Genomic DNA, 19,184 nt, shown 5'->3' with positions numbered 1-19,184 from the left:
CTCCAGCCTGGGACCCCGAGATGACTGGAGGCTCCTGTGGGAGACTGGGGTGGCTAGTCCCCCAGACCTATCCCCAACGGAGATGGCAGCACAGAGGGGTGGCCAACGTCCTGAGGCCAGACTGCCTGGGTTCAATCCTGGCTCTCCCATTTCCTAGCTGTGTGGCTTCAAGGAAGTTACCTGCCCTCTCTGAGTCTTTGTGTTCTTGGGTAATAATAATACCTACATCACAGGGCTGAGGTGAGGATTACATGAGATCATTCTCACAAAGCAGTCAGCCAGAGCCTGGCTCCCAGGGGGCACTGAATCATTGTTAGCTTAAAAAAAGATAACTCCAGAGAGTGAAGGCTCTAGCACCTAGTGTCTGGGGTCTAATCACTCAATCCATCTGAGCCTCAGTTTCCCTAGTTGTAAAATGGAGATGGTCATCGTGTCTGGTAATAATAGCCAAGACTGAGGAGCACTGACTGCGAGATTTGCAGGCTGTGTTCTAGTTGCCTAACTATGTATTAGCTTAATAGTCTCTCCCCGCCCTGAGCCACATGTAGGGGCAGAGCAGGGGCCAGGGCAGCCTAGAAACTAAAAGTGTGCAGGGAAAAGCCCCAGAGATTTGGTATTTTCTGGGTGAAGCTAAACCAGTCCCCTTGCTTAGCAAAGGCAAGAACAGAGGGAAGTGGATGGCTGGAGTGTGAGGCATGGAGACCACAAAGGCCCACCCACCACTGTAAATGAGCTGCCTGGGGCTGGACGCCCCTCATACGTGGCGGAGTCACCTACACACCGTGGGGCCTTGAGCGAGTCGTGACCACCATCCTGGACTTCGATTTCCCTAGCTGTGTGAGGCAGACTTGGGTCTGTTCACCTCTCAGGCCTGCCACTGCTCTAAGGGGCTGTGATTCTCTTGTTGCTTTGGTTTTCTTGGAAGGTTTCCATGTAGGTAGTGACTTGGGCGGTATCATCTGCCCATTGATTTTTCCAGAAAGGATGCTTTCTTCCCTCCCACTCCGCACTGAGCCCACAGATGAGTGACCTCTTGCCTAGCTTTCCCATTTCTCCTCCTGTCCCTGCTAGTAACTCACCTGGTCTAGGCTCAGGGACCGAGAGGGCCCAGCCCAGTAGCAGCTCCCCAGAGGCCCCCAGAGGGCACAAGAGCCCCATAGACAACACACCCCATCACCTGTGAGGAGCACCTGGGGTGGTGTCTACGGGGCTGGGGAGCCACATCCAGCCCACACGTGGCTTTGTGAGCCTGATTGCCACGGAGGCCCCCAGTGGCTCATTCACTCTCCCTCCTCCCCTCAGCAGAAGCTTTGGGATCCAACAGGTGTGGCTTACTCCTTGCTCCGCTGTGTCTGCTGGGTGACTGTGGGCACCACACCTCCCTGAGCCTGTTTGCTCATGGGGTGAATCATCCCACCTCATGGAGCACCTGAGGCTGGAATGATGGCAACAGCACTTCTGGTACTGAGAAGCGCAGTCACTGATTGAGCCCTGTGTGCCTGCAGCCCTCAGTCGGGGGTGATGTTAATGTCCCTGTTCTACAGGTGAAAAGGCTGAGGCTTCAGGAGCTTAGGGAGCTTGCTGAAGGTCACATTGCCCTCTGTCCTTCCTTATTTTATTTTATTTATTGAGAGGGAGTCGCTCTGTTGCCCAGACTGGAGTGCAGTGGCGCAATCTCTGCTCACTGCAACCTCTGCCTCCCAGGTTCAAGTGATTCTCCAGCCTCAGCCTTCCAAGTAGCTGGGATTACAGGCACCTGCCACCAGAGATAGGGTTTCACCATGTTGGCCAGGCTGGTTTCGAACTCCTGACCTCAGGTGATCCGCCCGCCTCAGCCTCCCAAAGTGCTGGGATTACAGGTATGAGCCACTGCACCTGGCCCTTCCTTTCTTTTTAACACCCACCTACTACCAAGAAGGCACAGAGGCAGATGATGATGCTGGGAGTCCATCTGAGGCAGGACGGGTAAAGGAAGCCTAGAGAGCCCTAGGGGAGGAGGCTGGGGAGACACAAAACTTGTGAAGAAGTGGTTACCATGCATGTCTGTCATCATTTGTCCACAGAGGGATATACTGATAATGGGAATAATGGTCGTCAGGTGGGCAGGGGAAGGGGTACCCTGCACCATCATGTCTGCTGAGGAAGATACAGTCGTGGTTCCCTCTTCCCAAGATGTTTCTGCTCACCTTTGCTCAGGACATGGGGTTGCTTAAGGGCAATGTGTGGGTTCAGATCCGGCCTCTGCACTCACCTGCCGTGTGATCTCAGGCTAATTATTTATTGCTCTGAGCCTTAGCATCCACGCCTGTACATGGGGATGGTCATCGTATTCACAGTGTTGTGAGGATGTTATGAGTGAACGCAGGTAATGCACTTAGCACCATGCCCAGCTGGTGGGAGAGCTCTAGGAATGTTCTCTGTTGTCGGCCTCTTGAATCAGCCTTGCCTCTCCTCAGCATTCCCTCAGCACCTGCTGTAAGTCAGCGCCAAACCCAGGCAGCCTCCTCCTGTGCCCTGGGCTAAGCCGCCAGCCTCCAGGCCTGGGAGCTGAGCGTCTGGATCTGCCGCGCAGGGGGAACAGCCTCTGAGAGTTGGTGTGTTGGCTCCCACTGCTGGCGTGACAGACATCCTGAGGAAATATGTCACTTTACAATAGTTTTCAAAGAAATTTCTAGAAAGCTCTTTTAACCCTACGGGGGCCATTCATAGCCTGGACTTCCGTTAGGTCCTAGTCTCAGTTTTTTCTTGATTTGCTGAGGACCCGCCCTCTCCCGGGCCTCGGTTTCCTCATCTGTAAAGCAGTAACTACCCAGCTCAGAGGGCTGCCTATGTGAGATGAAACTGCTCCTGTGAAACTTGCTTTGTAACCTCGAGAGCACTTTACAGAGCTTTCGGTTCTGTTTCTGGTCATTCACCAGACGGCCGCAGGCAGATGCCTGGGCAGGGTCATACTGTGTGCCCAGGCAGGGTGTGCACAGCAGTGGGATGCCAGCTTGGCTCTCAAGGGCTCCCTGAGTCGTGGCCTCACTAAAACCCTTGAACTTTGTAATTTCTAGAGAATGTGGAAGGCTTTACAGGCAGCCCTGCTCCTTCGCAGGGAAATGCTGATAAGCGTCTTGTCCTGGTCACTGGTTCAACCCACATATGTTTTTGGAGCAGCTCCTTGTGCTGGGCACTGGCCTGGCTGATGGGGATGAAGCTGAAGACCAGAGGTCAGCCTTGCCTTTGAGAGCTTGGCCTAGGAAGAGGGATGTGGAAACTCACATCCAAAACCCTGAAGACTGAGGTTCAGGGTGACGTGACACAGGGCCTGCACTTCTCAGAAGAGGCTCAGCCATAGGGCAGGATCGCTTCTAAATACATACTGGCTTGTGTCCTGTGCTCAGAATCCTTCATCATCTCCTCTTTTTGCCCAGGGATAAAGTCGCAAAGCCTCTGTGGCCTGTACTGTCCTGCTCCAGCTGCATCTCCAGCTTTCTCATTTCACTTACATTACCCTGCAGGCCCCTGTGCCCTTCCTGGAAATCTACTTGTTCCCTCCTACCGCAGGGCCTTTGCCCATGCCGTGCCCTCTGCCTGGAGCTCTCCTCCAACTTCACCATGTGGTTACTTCCTATTTGTCTTTCAGGCCTCAGCTCAAATGTCCTAGATCCCCAAGGCTCAGGGTCCCTATTGTACATCTGCTGTGCTCCTGCCACACTTTCTTACTAATTTGTATCATGGCTGTTATCAGATGATTATTTATGTGATGATTCTTTTTCTAACAGCTCCATGGCACCATAAACTTCATGACCACAGGGACCCTTGGGATCAATGCTTGTCATAAGGGCTCAGTCAATGTTTGTTGAATGAATGAATAAGTGTTAAGAGTTTGTGGAGGAGGTGGCATTTGAGTAAGACTTGAAAGAGGATATAATTTCAATCCGTAGGGAAGAGGGAACAGCATTCCTGCTGCAGGGAGCAGACAGGCACAGGACAGGAAGCCAACTTGTCTAGTTAGACAGAGAGGCAGAATGAGACCTGGGAGAGAAGGTTTGGAGAAGCAAGCGGAGCCAGATACAGCATTGTATTCCAGGCTAATAGGAATAAACTTGAATGGTGAAGCCGCTCAGGACCCACTGACAGACTTCTGAGCCAGGGGGAGCAAAGTCAAAACCGGCTTTGGATAACTGTAATGAATCCGCCACAGGGATGGGTGGGCAGGGCAAAGTGGCTCCAGTCGAGGACCAGTTAAGAGTTGGAGAATTCACGGCTCCTGCTGCTTTCTGCTCCCCTAGAATCAAACGTGATTTGGCAATTATCCCCGAGAGCTCGCAGAGAGATGCAGGGCAGTGATGAGGAACCTCACACGGTGTGGCTGCTTCCAGAAGACAATCGCCTTGGCGTCAGGGCAGCTATTCCCGAGTCACTAGAGGGAGAGACGGAGTTGATTGAGCATTGGCATCTGCGTTTCTTGGCTTCTCCTATTGAGAAGGCAGCATCCAGCTCTGCATCCCTGCACCTGTGTCCTGGTGCCTTCTATTAATAAGTGGCCCAGGAATCTTGACGCTGAAGGACCAACCTGTGGCAGAAGATGAGCAGAAACATTTCTGTCAAATGCCCAGCAAACAAGACTCCACGCCTCCGTGGGGAGCCAGCACATAAGAGTCAGGACTCTTGAGGACCTGAGGACAAATCCCAGCGCCACCACTTAGCAGCTGTGCACCTTCGAGCATCTTCTAAGTGACTCTGGGCCTCCATTTCTTCACTTGTGAAAATGGAGGCTGCCCTGGTGTTGTGAAGGTTAAGGTTAAGTGACATATATGGATCCCCAAGCACAGGGAACACTGGAGGCTCAGGAAGTAGTGGCCGTTATCATGGCTGCGTTTTTCTCCATGGTTTGAATTCTTAGCAGGAAGCTTGGGTTTCAGGCTTAAAAATGAAGAGCATGTCAACAAAACAGGATGGAACAAAGTCTTTTCCCAGCATGCCTCAGCATGTGGCACTGCCTTCCCGTGGAGCCCAGACAATGATGTGGCTAAAAGTCTTGAGCTTTCAGGCAGAAATAATCCCAAAGGAAAGGAACTTCCTTATTGTCATCTTATAACAAAGCAACGCAGGGGCCCTGTAGCCTGTCAGATTCAACTTTGCCCCCTCCGAGCTGCTCTGTGCCTCAGTTTCCTCATCTGCAAAATGAGGCGAGAACAGTACCCACTTTATAGGGTTGTTGTAAGGATTAAGCAAGTTACTGCAGGAAAAGCGCTTAGAGCATGCCTTTGTCACTGCGGCTCTTAGATCATTTCATATTCAGGTTAACTCTTTGTAGTGCCCTGAGTGACTCTGTGGGGGCTTTGGAGCCAGAAGACTGAGTTCAAATCACAGCCTCTTCCTAGCTTGTGACCTGGGCAAGTCTCTTAACCTCTGTGTGCACCCATGTCCTGCTCTGTACAATGAAGATGACAATCCCTGCCTCATGGGTTTGTTGTGAGGAGTGAATGGGATCACTCAGGTAAGGGCGCCGACTCCCCTGAGGCAGGCAGCTCACCTGGCCCCTCCCAGCCCAATTTACAGCTGAAGAAATTGGATGATTTAAAGACACACACTGGTGAGACCAGGCTGGCCCCAGCTCAGTGACTGGCCCGGTGAGAGTCCAGCCACTGGGGACAGTGAGTGCCGGGCAGGTGGGGGTGATCTGTGCGCTCAGGTTGCACGGGCTTCCCGTTTCTTGGCCTATCCTCAGGTGTTAGCTCTCTGCTCACCTGTGGGGAAGATGTGTAAGTCAATTCACAGCAGCTGCTGCTTGTTGGGCAGACCGTGGTCTTCCAGGCATGGGGTCCGAGAGTCTGAGGCCCCCCCACCTGCCCCAGCTGCCCAGTGTCCAGGGCTTAATATATGACTGCTGGAGGGGGTGGCGCTGCCCATGCCGTCCTCTTACATTCTTTCCCTATCGGCCTGCAGACTTTTGGTCCTACTGACTGTCTAGGTCCATCTCTGTCTTTCCAGTGTTTGCTGAGTGCTGGGAAGCTTGGTGGTTAAGAGTGCAGCCTCTGAAAACCTGGGTTCAAATACCAGCTCAGCCTCTTCCAAACTGTGTGACTTGGGATAAGTTAAACTCTTTGCACCTCAGTGGCCCCATCTGTAAAATAGGGGTGATAACAGTACCAAACTCATTAGACTGCTGCAAATAAGAAGAACTGGGATGATAAAGGGAAATCTGCATAGTGCCTGGTTCATAGTAAGCCTGGATTCCTCTGGGCTGTATCATCCTCATTAACATCATTTTAATGGACATGGTACCCTACCCTGCACAGGATGCCGGAGACCCAAGAGAAGCAGAGGTGTCTCTGCCCTGCATATGCTCACAGTCCAGGGGGAGAGATGGATGCATCCCAGATTAGGATGCCACACTTCTATCCTGGAGGGCAGAGTGGAGGGGCAAACCTGGAGAGCAGAAGTTTCTGTGGGACCCTGTGAAACAAATCCATGCCAAACATGCCAATGCTCTAAGGCCCTGCAGGATCCCACCCTTGCCCAACTCCGCAGCTTCATCTTTTTCCCCTGCACTGGGCACAGTCCTCCTGGGCACAGCAGGTGGCTCTCCCCCACACCCCTAAGTCTTGGTATTCTCTGGTCCTCTGTTTTAAGGCCCTCCCCACCACCATAACTTTAGAGCCTCCCCTGACCTTGCCCCAGAAAGAACTGTTCTGAGCCCCCATGCTCCCTCCATGCGGGCTCAGAGACTTGCACAAAGCAGGGGCTCCTGTGGAATGAGGGCACAGAATGAGGGCGTGCCCACAGAGGCTCTCCACCCCTGCTGTTTGTGCACTCTCAGTATCCTTGTGCTTTGCAAGGGGACAGTGCGTGGCTTGGGGACAGGCACAGCAGGAGGCTGTGGGGAGTTTCCCGCTCTGTTAGCCAGAGGCTTTTGTAAGTTGCCTCCTGGCAGACTGTAGATGAAGCCCCGAGCTTGTGAGCAGGAATTCCAGGCCTCCCTCTTGGTGTGACTGAGTTAGCAGGCGGCGCCTCCCAAGAGGAAGGAGAGCTGGAGCTTGGTGAAGGATAAAGGTGAGGGCTGTGTGTCTGCTCACGAGAGCTGGCAAGTGAGGAAGGACATCCGCCTGCTCTGAAGGCACCGACACCCTGGCTCACTTCGCACAAGTCACTGATCTGCCTAGCAGGGCCAGTCTCCTCAATCAATCCACGCTGACAGATGGTAGTGGAATCAGTGACCTAGAGGCAGAAGGCTCCATTTGTAATCCTGGAGTGGCCCAGGCGCCTGGAGGAGGGCAGAGGAGTTTGTAATAAAAGGAGTGATACAGTGTTTCCAAAAGCCATCTTTGAGCCAGAGGAGGAGGGAAAGGATTAATTTTGTTTCTAGAATTGATACACTGATTCAGTTCAATGAGTAATTTTTGAGTGGACTGGGTTAGGAGGGAGGGGGAAAAAAACTAGTCTACTGTTTTTGTTTTTCTGTTTGTTTTATTTTTTTACTGTTCTTTCCTTAAAGAGCTCCGAGTGTGGTAGGAAAAACAGGATCCATGCATTTGAGACAATGAGAGAACAACAGAAAACACTAATGTGATTTCAGAGGAAGGGGCGCTCAGTTATTGAGTGCCTGCCACTGTGCAATCTTGAGCAGCAACTTAACCTGTTTGAGCCTCAGTCTACTCATGTCCTTTTGTGTCCATGTCATAGAACATGCAGCTAGTGTTAACAGTGCCTGGTACTGCACTGAATTTTTTTTTTTTTTTTTTTTTTTTTTTTTTTTTTTCGAGACGGAGTTTTGCTTTTGTCGCCCAGGCTGGAGCGCAACAGCACAATCTCAGCTAACTGCAACCTTTGCCTCCAGGGTTCAGGCGATTCTCCTGCCTCAGCCTCCCAAGTAGCTGGGATTACAGGCGCCCGCCACCACGCCCGGCTAATTTTTGTATTTTTAGTAGAGACAGGGTTTCACCATGTTGGTCAGGGTGGTCTTGAACTCCTGACCTCAGGTGATCCACCCCCCCCTTGGCCTCCCAAGTGCTGGGATTACAGGCGTAAGCCACTGTGCCTGGCCTATGCAGCTCTCTTGAGAGTCCCACAACACCTTATGAGTGAGGTAATTAAAAAAATTTTTTTTTCTTTTAAATAAATAGAGATGAGGGGGAGTCTCACTGTGTTGCCCAGGTTGGTCTTGAACTCCTGGCCTCAAGCAATCCTCACACCTCAGCTTCCCAAAGTGCTGGGATTACAGGTGTGAGCCACCACACCCGGCCCAGTGAGATAATATTATCTCCATTTTATAGCTGAGGAAACCAAAGGGGGAAGTGACTTGTCCAAGGCCACACAGTCCAAGAGTAACCCACGTCTTCCTGTTGGCTATGATGCCCATACACGTTCTTTTTCCAGATGGAACCAAAAGAGAAAGTGGCAGGCTTTCAGGGATAAAGAGGCCCAGCTGGCCTGGTCCAAGGACTGGGGAAGTTTCCAGGTGGAGGGCATTGGGGCAATGTTCTGGCAGGGTCTGAAAGGGCGGGGAGGGGGCTGCATGGTTATAAGAGGCAGGAGCTGACAGGCGCCTGGACTCCAGTTATCTGTCTGCATTCTTTATTCTTTCCCTTTTGAATGAGGCTCTGCGACAGATTGTCAGCATCCCCCCGGGCCCTGCATCTGAGACGCAAGTGAGGTTATGAAGAAGGGAAAGAATGGAAGAATGATGGGGCAGGGAACTCTAAGGAAAAAGGATTCATCTTTCTTCATGAATTCTCTCAAGAAATTAAGGGTGCCCCCAACACCAGTCTTCAGGAGGCCCTGCATTCTCCTATTTTTGTCCAGAAAACATTGATTTGTGCTGAGTGCCTCTTCCACCTTTCCCTTTACAGCCCTGATCCCAGGAGAAGCCAGGTACTGGTCTTTTAAAAGTCTCGAGGCCTGAGAATTTGAAAATGAAACTCAGAAGAACAATGGGAATAATCAGAGGGCAGGGCCTCGTGGCTTGTTCAGCTCTGCCCCGGAAGAGCCTGGCATGTAGGAGGTGTTGGGGGAATCAAGTCCCCAGGAATAGTCCTGCCCTGCTTTGGAGCCAGCCCCCACTTTGTGAGATTGGACAGAAGCCAGGAGAAATCACTGCCTTCCCCAAGTACATGCTCCTGCCAAGGGGCCCAGGACCACCTGGGGCTCTGCCTGGGACCCTGAGACCCTCCTTGAGTAGCCTGAGAAAAGGCAATGGCTAGGTGGGGTGAAAGGTCAAAATAAAAGCAGGCCCCGGGAAGCTGTGTACCTCAAATATATGGAAATCTGGGTTCCAGACCACACCTGGTTCCTGACAATCCCCACCTGCTGCCGGAAGCACTTTTCCAATCCCAACTTGTAAGTTGGGTTGCTTCAGGAGAGGAAGCCACATACTCCCCTAACATCTAGGACAGATGGGAGCCTAATTTAGAATCGGCAATTTTAGCCAACATTAGGGACATCTAATCCAAACTCTCCTCACCCACAGGAAACTGAGGCCCAACGTGGGAAGAGAATTTGGCCAGGTCAAAGGTCAGGGGCAGGATCACAAATTCTCAACGCATCCTACTCTTGCTGGCCTTGTCACTTTTGATGGCCGTGGGGGCACCAACATCTACATATTAGTTGCTCTACAATTGCGATTTTCTTTATAAAGAAGTCAAGCCCTTCCTTTGCTCTAGAAACATCAGGTTTGCAAAGGAAGGCTGGGAACAAGCTGAGGCCTTGGCACCGCAAATCCTCCGCCTTATCGGCAAATTAATTCGGGACCCTGGGCGCAGTCAGCCTGGCATTGCAGCTTCTTAATGCCGCAGCAGAAGGCAGCTGGAGCGTCCGTTTTACAGGTGAGGTAGGTGGGCCTCCCTCCTCGCGTTTTCGGCGGTGGAAACTGAGGCTCTGAGAGGACCCAAGTCGTTCCTCCACGGACACCTGGAACCCATGGGCGGGGGCTGCCAGGGACCCAGGCGGAACCAGCTAGGTCTTGGGCTGCCCCCGGCCCAGAGGGCTCTTGGCGGGCAGGAGCCGCCCCCACGCCCGACCCCACTAAACAGGTCACCGAGAGGAGACCGGGTCCTCGCCCGCGGACTTCCCGGGCCGCAAGAGGCGCGATTCTGGAGTTGGAGGCTCCAGGGAACTCCAGAAATCCCAGAGAGATTCCGGGCCACCAACTCCCCAGAAAGTTGGCTCGCGTCCACCCCCAAGACGGCCCTGAGGCGCAGGCCAAGATGGCACTGGGCGTGTGGCGCGCTGCGCCCAGCGGCCGCAGAGGAGAACCCCGTGCGACCCTGCCGCGAGGTGGGGGCCTTCGCGATCCCTACCCGGCGCGCGCCAGCCTCGACGCTGCCGCACGCGGGTGGGCACGCGCGCGCCCGGCCCCGCCCCCAGCGCCCCGCCCCCGCCGTGCGCCCCGCCCCGCCGCGCGCCCTCCCGCCCGCCCGCGCGCCGCGGCCCGGAGCCTCCCCATTGGCCGCGCGCCGTCACCTGACGCTCTGTTATTTCCTGTGTGTTGGGAGAATGGAGAGAAAAAACCCCGAGCCCAGCCGCTTTCGGCCCCTGCGAGGCGGCCGCGGCCTCCGCCAGGGGAGCCCGCCCTGAGGCGCGCCTGACCGGGGAGCGAGCGCGCGGGCCGGAGCGAGCCTCGAGGGGCCGCGGCCCCGGCCCGCCCCGCCGCCGGCCCGGGCGCCCGAGCTGGAGGCGGTGGAGCCACCCCCACCCCCACCCCGCGCAGCGCCGCCCGCCGTCGCCACCGCTCCCTCCCCGCCCGCCCCCGGCGGAGGCCGAGGGACTGGGCGGGGGGCTCCTGCAGGTAACCGCCTCCCGGGCCTGAGGGGCAGGGAGAGGGTTGGGCCTGAAGGACTGGGGCCGGGCCGGGGTGTCCGGCCTGGGGGGCTGGGAGCAGAGGTCCCGGCCGGACCCAACCTGGCAGTGCGGAGCCTCCTGGACTCCGAGTCAGGGCTTGGGGTGTTGAGGGGAGTGTTGCTGCCCGGCCCGACCCGAGAGTGCGGGCAGGGGCCCGGGCCAGGCCTGGCATCAGAGGGCTGAGGTGTCTTGGGCCGGCCCGGGGATCCGGCGGGGCTTGGGCGCCGGTGCTGGCCCGAGGGTGCGGAGGGAAGGTACCTGCTGGTCGCGCGAGGCCTTGGGTGCAAAGGCGGCGGGTGTGAGCGGGCGGTGTCCGGGAGTCAGCGCCGCCTGCTTCGGGGCCCCTGGCAGCCCCGGGGGCACCGGCCGCGCTCGCCTCTTGGCTACGGGCTGGAGGCGAGGCCAGCGGGGCTGGGCCGGGATGTGGGCGGGAGGGCGCCGCGCTGGGGCGCCCAGGAGAGCAGGGGCCCGTTTACTGCCATGTGAACACCTGAAGCCATGTGGACGCGGCTGCTTCTCGCCTGTTGGGGGCGGAGGGCAGGTACCGGCGGGCTGGGCGCAAGGTCCCGGCGCAGGACACACTTCCTGTGTGGGGCGGTCTCTCCTCCCGCGCCGCGGGGAACAGGGCGGGGTGGGCAAGCCGGGGTCTCTGGGCGAGGGAGCGCTCGTTTGGGGACCTGAGGCTTTCGTCCCTTTTTCGGGGGAAAGTGGTGGTTTGAAGGAGCGTGGCCAATCGGGCCGATCCCTCTCAGGCTACGGCGGGAGGTGCACTGTCCTCTGGACGCCGGAATGGGAGTGGAATTTAGTGAGTTGGGGGGCGGTGCCGAGGAGCGGCCGTCTTCCTCTGCTTGTGGGTGGGATTATTGTCTGTTTTTGTGGTTGCGGATACCAATACGGTCTGCTGGTCTGTATTCAGTCCTTTAGTTTGACCTTAGGGGTCAGGTCGAAATTAGGATTTCCCCCTTTTCCTTTTTGCTTTTTTTTCCTCGAAGATTAGATGTCTCTGGTAACTGCTGTAAAATGGATGGAATTTTCGAGCTATTATCTAACAGGCTGATCTTTGAATGATAATTGGACCCTTATGTTAACAGCGTCAGTGAAGAGTGAAGAGTTTTATACAGCATCTTCCGTGGGGTGGCAGTTTGGTGGATGGGGAAGCTACACTGAATTCCGACCTGGGAGACCAGGAATCTGCTTACAGCTTTGACGCCAAATAAACTGCAGCCCAGGGCAAGTTACTTTCCCTGGTAATTTTCTCATCTGTTAAGTGAGGACTCCCGGGTCAGACAGTACAGGGGTTTGTGGTTTTGCTTTTTTATCTCTCATTTTGTGCTCTGTTTTAGCCATAGGCAACTTTTTTGAGAAATGTAGACTGTACCTTAGCTGGCTTTTAAAAGCCTGTCTTTTAGCTTCCAGCCTCTGCCTTCAACAGAGCATAAAAGTTGGTCAGGGTACGCTCTTTTTTGAAATCCCACTTGCTGTTCTGTGCTTCAGATCAGAAAGTGTATTATTCTGACCTAGGTGGAATGCACCTTAACATATTTTTTGTCTTTGTGAAAGAAGTTATCAGAAAATGTTTCAGAGAATATTTGTCTACTTGGAAAATGTGTGGATAACATGTGATTGGGTCTGTGTATGTTGGCTCAGAGGAGTTCCAAGATCTTTCTACGCAGGGGATTTTGGAGGATCCAGATTTTATTAAAGTTCTTCAAAGGACATTTGACATTTGGCTAACTGTTGAAATTTCCAGCCAGTTTCAGCATTCTCAGAGTAGGGGGATGAAGTAGAATGCCATAACGTCTCCTGTGAAATGGTATGCTAGTGGAATTAACTGTCACCTCAGGGTGCACTGATTATCTGCATCCCCAACTTTCTCCTTACTGGTAGCCAGTGCTCCGCAGATGCTGAAGAACCGCAATTAGTTTCACTGATTTTATGGTGTGTGAAGGCCTTAGGCTGTGCTTTTGACTGGTAAGTATTTCTATACCAACCTCAGAATTTGTCTTAAATTTCTAGAACTGTGCTGCTGGGCCGGATATGAGCCCAATATGTTACAATATGTCTTTCTCAGATCACTTTTTATTTTTATATATTATTTAATTTTTAAAATTAAATCCCCTTTTATTTTATTTATTTATTTATTTTGAGACAATGTTGTTCTGTTGCCCAGGCTGGAGTGCAGTGGCACGATCTCAGCTCACTGCAGCCTCTACCTCCCAGGTTCAGGTGATTCTCCTGCGTCAGCCTCCCGAGTAGCTGGGATTAGAGGCATACACTACCACACCCGGCTAATTTTTGTATTTTAAGTAGAGACAACATTTCGCCATGTTAGCCAGGCTGGTCTTGAACTCCTGACCTCAGGTGATCCGCCTGCCTTGACTTCCCAAAGTGCTGGGATTACAGGTGTGAACCACTGCGCCCGGCCTAGATCACTTTTTGATTCAGTCTCTCTGAACAGTTTCCAAAAGGATCCCAGCATAGGGGCAGAGTGCTTATAATTATTGACTTCGGAGACGGTTTGGTAGTAATTTTCTTGTATGTTACCATCAGGCCTATCACACAAGTAAACACTTTTTTGTTTGTTTTTTTGAGACAGAGTGTCTCTCTGTTGCCAGGCTGGAGTGCAGTGGCACTATCTCGGCCCACTGTAACCTCCGCCTCCCGGGTTCAAGCAATTCTCCCACCTCAGCCTCCTGAGTAGCTGGGACTACAGGTGCGCACCACCACGCCCAGCTAATTTTTGTATTTTTAGTAGAGATGGGATTTCACCATATTGGGCAGGATGGTCTCAATCTCTTGACCTCATGATCCACCCGCCTTGGGCCCCCAAAGTGCTGGGATTACAGGTATGAGCCACCGTGCCCAGCCCACAAGTAGACACTTTTATATAGCCACACAGATTATTTGTGATTTTCTAGAATAAACAGTTTGTTAGGATTTGAATTATGACCTTGCGTTCAGTGTGGTGTTTAAAAAAACTCTGATTACTCAAATTGGTTTTGTTTTTTCTGTTGTTGTTTTGAGATGGAGTCTCGCTCTTGTTGCCCAGCTGGGAGTGCAGTGGTGCGATCTTGGCTCACTGCAACCTCAGCCTCCAGGGTTCAAGCGAGTCTCCTGCCTCAGCCTCCCGAGTAGCTAGGATTACAGGCATGCGCCACCTCGCCTGGCTAATTTTGTATTTTTAGTAGAGACGGGATTTCTCCATGTTGGTCAGGCTGGTCTCAAACTCGACCTCAGGTGAGCCGCCTGCCTCAGCCTCCCAAAGTGCTGGGATTACAGGCATGAGCCACCGTGCCCGGCCTATTAAATTGTAAGCAGTTACCATGCTCACATGTATATTACACTTGTCTTATAAAACTTAGAAGGGAAAAAATTGTTATAAAATTTTCATTCTACAAAGAAATTTGTGTGTATTCACGTGAGAGGTTGCCAAAGTTGGTAAGATATCGGGAGACATGGCTTTTAGGTTCCATAACCTAGTAGTGGTATACTTTTTTGTTTGTTTGTTTTGAGACGGAGTCTCGCTCTGTTGCCCAGGCTGGAGTGCAGTGGCACAGTCTCTGCTCACTGCAACCTTCTCTTTCTAGGCTCAAGCGATTCCCCTGCCTCAGCCTCCCGAATAGCTGGGATTACGGGCTCCTGCCACCATGCCTGGCTATTTTTTTGTATTTTTAGTAGAGATGGGGATTCGCCATCTTGGCCAGGCCAGTCTCGAACTCCTGATCTCAGGTGAGGTCAGGAGGTTATCCCCCTGCCTCAGCCTCCCAAAGTGCTGGGGTTACAGATATGAGCCACTGCACCTGGCCGACTTTTTAAAACTCTGTAAGATAAAATGGAATGTAATTGAAATGATCACACTTAATTGGAGTTAGACTTTTTCTCATGAGTCCAACCTACTTTTCATATAGGCAGGAAAAAATGCTGGCATTTGTATAAAAAACAAGCTTTTGTGCTAGACTCTGTCCAAGGCATTTTAAATTGTGTTACAATATCCACCCAGCTGACCTTAGAGGTAGATGACCTTTCCTTTCCCTGAGAGCTGGTAGAGCTAATGAGGTTCAAGGCTTAGATATAACCCTCCGGCTGTTGTCTCCAGAGCCTGTGCTGTACTAGGTTTGTTGCCTGCTCAAGGCACAAATCAGTCAGTGGTAAGTGCGGCCCTGGAATCCATATCTTCCTGCTGTGCCCCTCTTTTTTTTTTTTTTTTTTTTTAATTTTAAAGCTATGATGAACCTGAAATCTAGATTTAGGTGAAATACTGGAAAGGGTGGTTTTTGTGACTGCTTATGGTTTTGTGACCCCCTGGGAGTTCCCTAAACTTTTACGTTGCCCATACTTTGTCAGTTTTGCCAGTGTACTTGAGATTTAATCTGTGAAAAAATTTCTCTCTTCATACTTAGTTCCGTCATTCTGTCCTGAGCTGAAAACTTTGGTATCAGCTTAAAGAGTAACATAATACGTAAAGGGCTATCTCTTCCTGACTAGTTTACAATGCACTAGAATCATTTTGTATGGTGACTGCTCTCACTCAGTTCGACTGGGTGGGACTCAAAAGATATATTTACCAAAGACAGTTCTTTCCACAGTATGCCTTAAGCCTTCTTACTCATGGGGACTTTGTGTTCAAGGCACCTTAGTACTCATTCATTCTGTCTGGGGCTTTGTCTCTGCTGTCTTCATTTTCTTTTTGTGGAGGTAAAAAAGTAACAAGATAAAGCAAAACAATAAAACTATTGAAGTAAAACGGTACATGACAGTGATACCTTTGAAATACAGTAAGCCTGGGCAACATAGTGAGACCTGGTCTCTGCAAAATAAAAAAGGCCAGATGTGGCGTGGGTGCCTGTAGTCCAAACTATTCAGGAGGCTGAGGTGTGAGGATCATTTGAACCTGAGAGGTTGAGGCTACAGTGAGCCATGTTGTTGCCATTGTACTCCAGCCTGGGAGACAGAGCAAGATCTTGTCCAAAAAAAAAAAGAAAAAGAATACAGTATACTGAAATCAAGGTATTTACAGTTAGTAGAGCATAATTTGGTCACATTGCACTGGATAGTTTTTGATTATTGGTTAGGCTGTTGAAAGTCCTGTAATACCCTTGGTACATGTGGTGTGGGTGAAAAGGTTCTCATGGCGACAAACACAATCAGTACTTTCTGCGTAAGAGCAATGTTTGCTTTTTGGGTAATATGCGTGACCCAGCAGGAAGATGAACTATAACATGAGTTAGCTGGTATATCCGTGGCTTATTATCTGGTGTTTCATAGTGGGGAATTAAAACTACTAGGGAAAATATCATTATTGCAGTATGCATATGTAAGCTGTTCTATAGGAAAGAGTAGAAATTCATTGGAACATTTGATATCAGTATGATTGGAAGATGGTTTCCACTTTTGAATGTCATGTCCCTGAATGTGGATTAAGGTCCGCGTGCATGTGTGTGCTAATTTTCATTAACAAGTATTTACAGGCATTCTAAGTATGGGAAATGTGATGGTGGGCAAGAAAGAGCCTACTCTGGAGACAGACTGTAAACAGTAAATAAAAATGTCAGGTGATGATAATAGCGGTGAAGAAAATAAGAAAACAATGTGAAATAACTCAGGGGATGTTACTTCAGAGTGGTCACAAAGATAATCCCTGTTCTGAAGCCTTTTCTGCCAGTAGGGCAGTCGAACTTGATCTGTGGGCTGGATGAAAATGACATTAAATAAAGTAAATAATTTGTTTTAGCCCTGAGCATCTTGAGAAGTTAATCCAAAGGATGGAAGTGGGCTGGTTGAAGTGTTCCCCCTGTTTATATCTTTTTGGTTTGTGAATAGGGACCTGGCTCAAAAGAGCTTAAGGGAGATCATTAGTGGTACCTTGTAAAGGCTAAGAAAGAGGAGTGCTGTCTGCTTTTTTAAAAAAAATCATCCTGATAAAAAATGTGGAGATGTATTGTAATATTGGTGAGTGTTAGACAGTGTAGGAAACATTCTCTGGTTATGTCTGTTTCTCCCCGCTCCCCTACCCTGCCCCCGCCCCGCCCCCGCCCCACTTTAGATCTAGACCTGTAGATGTGTTCATGTTTCTGTGTTGGGGATCTTCTGTTTGGGTAGGGGGGTGGGGATGTCAAGGAAAGCAAGGATAGCTCTAAGCAGAGGCTCTGGCAAGGGAGGGAACTGTGCGGATCAGAAAGGCTTTGTTAACCATAGCCAGGAGGGCTCATCCTCTCAGTCTTTCCCAGCCAGCTGGCATCCAGCGTGCCTTCTCCCATCCTTTCCATACTCTCTGATTATAGAATTTTAGAGCTGGAAGACACCTAAAAAATTGTCTAGTCTAACCCTTTGGCTTTACAACTCAGGAAGATGCCAAGAGGCTGGTAATTTACCCAAAGTTATGTGGCTTTATACTGACAGAATCAAGGGTAGGACCTATTCTTTGCCATCTATGCCCCACGCTCTTACCAGCATAGTTGACAGTGGCTCTTGAGTGGAAAAAGGAAGCTCCTGGGTGTTAATGTACTCGCTTAGGAAAAAGCCTATGTAGTTCCAATCTTAAGATATCAAGGAGAGATGGCACACATCAAGCTTGAAAGCAGAGACAAAATTGTACTGCTGTTAATTTTCACAAAGATGTGTAGTGTTGTCTTCTTGGGCCCCATTGGTTTCTCTCATCCTAATTATGCCTTGGTCCAAAATAGGTGACATGGAGAAACTTCCTTGGCCATGATCAGATTTAGTTCATTTAGAGTGAGGCCTTTTAGATGTAGGGTGAAACTCCTGATAGGTGGCTAAAATGGGTTTCTAGAATTGAAAAAGAGTTAAGGCTCCAGCAGCTTACCTCCAGACCTCAGTTTCAGGGAAGCCAGATTTCACTGCTGCATTTAGAAGTGCCCTAAGGATGAAGCACTACTTTGAGAGTCTGGAGAATGTTCACTGTGCTTGGCAAGACTAGGGATTCTTGAGAAGTCAAGCAGGGGTACTTCTCTGGGCGTTTCCCTGACTTCGTGCTGTGGGAGACCAGTTACCTGAGGCCAGATTCTGTATCCCTTTGGTAGTGATGTGAGAGGATACTATTGCTGAAGAAAGTCCACGTGATGGAAGGCAGCAGAGCGTGTGAAGGAGGATGTGCAACCTCATCCTGGCTCCATCACTTGCTATCAGTGACTTTGGGCATTTTGCCTGAGCTGTAGTTTCCTTATCTGTGCAACGGAGATATATCTTCTTTTGGGCTGTTGGGGGAAGGCACTAAAATAGGAAAAGTATATGGTGAAGTGGACTGCCTGCAGGTGGCACTCAGAATGGTAGCTGTCCATTAAACCATCAGTCTATGTTGTGCTATGTACTAAGACACTGGACTAGAGCAGGGCTGGTCCCTGCTAATTCTGTTGATTTTATGTTCTCAAATATTGGCCTAGTATATAGTAGAGAAGGGCAGTTAAATAGGGTTATCAGAAGTATTCTCATAAGGGGAATAGAAGATGCTGTACCAGGTGTATAACCCTGACTTGAGAGGTCACTGGAGGGTTCTCAGAGCGGGACCATGTATTTCCTCATCAGCCTGCTGAGCTCAGTGTCTCTTCCCACCTCTGGTTGTTTGTCCTCTTATGCTTGACCATTGGCATTCTCCAGACCCTATTTTTTCAGTGTCCTTTCTCCCTCGGTGATCTCTGATCTCCCCAGGCTTTTGTTTGTTCATAAGATGATGATCCCCACATTCACATCTTCAGCTAGATGTCTTCTAGCGCCTTCAACTCCTGCTCGACACAGCGGCTTGACCATCTCACTGGTATTGTGAGCTTAAGTCCAAAACTGAACAGTTACTCCTCACAAACTCTTTGTCCTGCATTTGTCCCCAACTCCGTAAGGGGCTCTACTGTTTACCCGGTTTCTCAAATCAGATTCCTCCTTTTCTCTCACCACCCTCTACCTCTAAATCTATCATCAAGTTACTGTCAGTGCTATTTCCGTAAGATGATAACTTCTTTCATCTGTACTGCCACTACCCTCTTTACCTCTTACCTGGAACATGATGATGGCCGCCTCATTTCTGCTGGTGTCTGCCTCTATTCCACTTCACCCAGAGCGGCCAAGAGTCGTATGTGTCTGCTTAAAATCTTTTAATGGTTTTCCATAGCACTTAGATTCCAAACTCCCCCACATGGTTCACAAGGGCCAGAATAATCTGGCTTCTGCCTGCCTCTCTGACCCTCCTGCTGCTTTTGTTCACGGCCCTCCAGTCACATTCACTTTTTTTTAGGCCCCAGAAGGTAGCAAGCTCTTTCCCACCTCTGGAACTTTTTTCGAGATGGAGTCTTGCTCTGTCACCCAGGCTGCAGTGCAGTGACCCAATCTTTGCTCACTGCAACCTCCGC

At 50.9% G+C, this 19,184-nt stretch overlaps 2 protein-coding genes across 5 annotated transcripts in view; one reads left to right on the top strand and one right to left on the bottom strand.

Moving 5' to 3' along the window:
- Nucleotides 1-19,184, top strand: part of TCF20 (transcription factor 20) — a 184,460-nt gene that overhangs the window by 64,178 nt on the left and 101,098 nt on the right. The window contains exon 1 of one of the 4 annotated variants that reach the window (XM_063807960.1): nucleotides 10,460-10,774. The exons of 1 other annotated variant lie outside the window; for it this stretch is intronic. The gene's annotated coding sequence lies outside the window, so the exon portion shown is untranslated. Of the gene's footprint in view, nucleotides 1-10,459; nucleotides 10,775-12,670; nucleotides 12,799-19,184 lie in introns of those variants that run through there. 2 more of the 4 variants (XM_063807961.1, XM_063807959.1) reach the window with 2 other exon arrangements.
- Nucleotides 6,241-18,591, bottom strand: LOC100610111 (proline-rich protein 2-like). The gene is made up of 3 exons (XM_054675641.1): nucleotides 18,526-18,591; nucleotides 11,086-11,580; nucleotides 6,241-7,209 (listed from the first exon to the last, which is right to left on the bottom strand). The coding sequence occupies exons 1-3, from the start codon at nucleotides 18,589-18,591 to the stop codon at nucleotides 6,808-6,810; spliced, it is 963 nt and encodes a 320-aa protein (XP_054531616.1). The 3' UTR covers nucleotides 6,241-6,807.

The sequence above is a fragment of the Pan troglodytes genome, chromosome 23 (assembly GCF_028858775.2).
Source record: "Pan troglodytes isolate AG18354 chromosome 23, NHGRI_mPanTro3-v2.0_pri, whole genome shotgun sequence".
Lineage (NCBI taxonomy): Eukaryota > Metazoa > Chordata > Mammalia > Primates > Hominidae > Pan > Pan troglodytes.
The sequence above is the reverse complement of the archived record's forward strand: the minus strand, read 5'-3'. Positions and strand labels throughout refer to the sequence as shown.

Excerpts from the sequence above, each read along its gene's own strand:
- LOC100610111 (XM_054675641.1), bottom strand. The coding sequence starts at position 18,591 with ATGGTCAAGCCGCTGTGTCGAGCAGGAGTTGAAGGCGCTAGAAGACAT. Across the intron at positions 11,581-18,525 it reads ATCTAGCTGAAGATGTGAAT|CCTGAGAGGGATCGGCCCGA; the intron begins GTGGGGATCATC and ends CTCCCGCCGTAG. Across the intron at positions 7,210-11,085 it reads AGGCCTCGCGCGACCAGCAG|GTCACTGATTCCACTACCAT; the intron begins GTACCTTCCCTC and ends TTCTGCCTCTAG.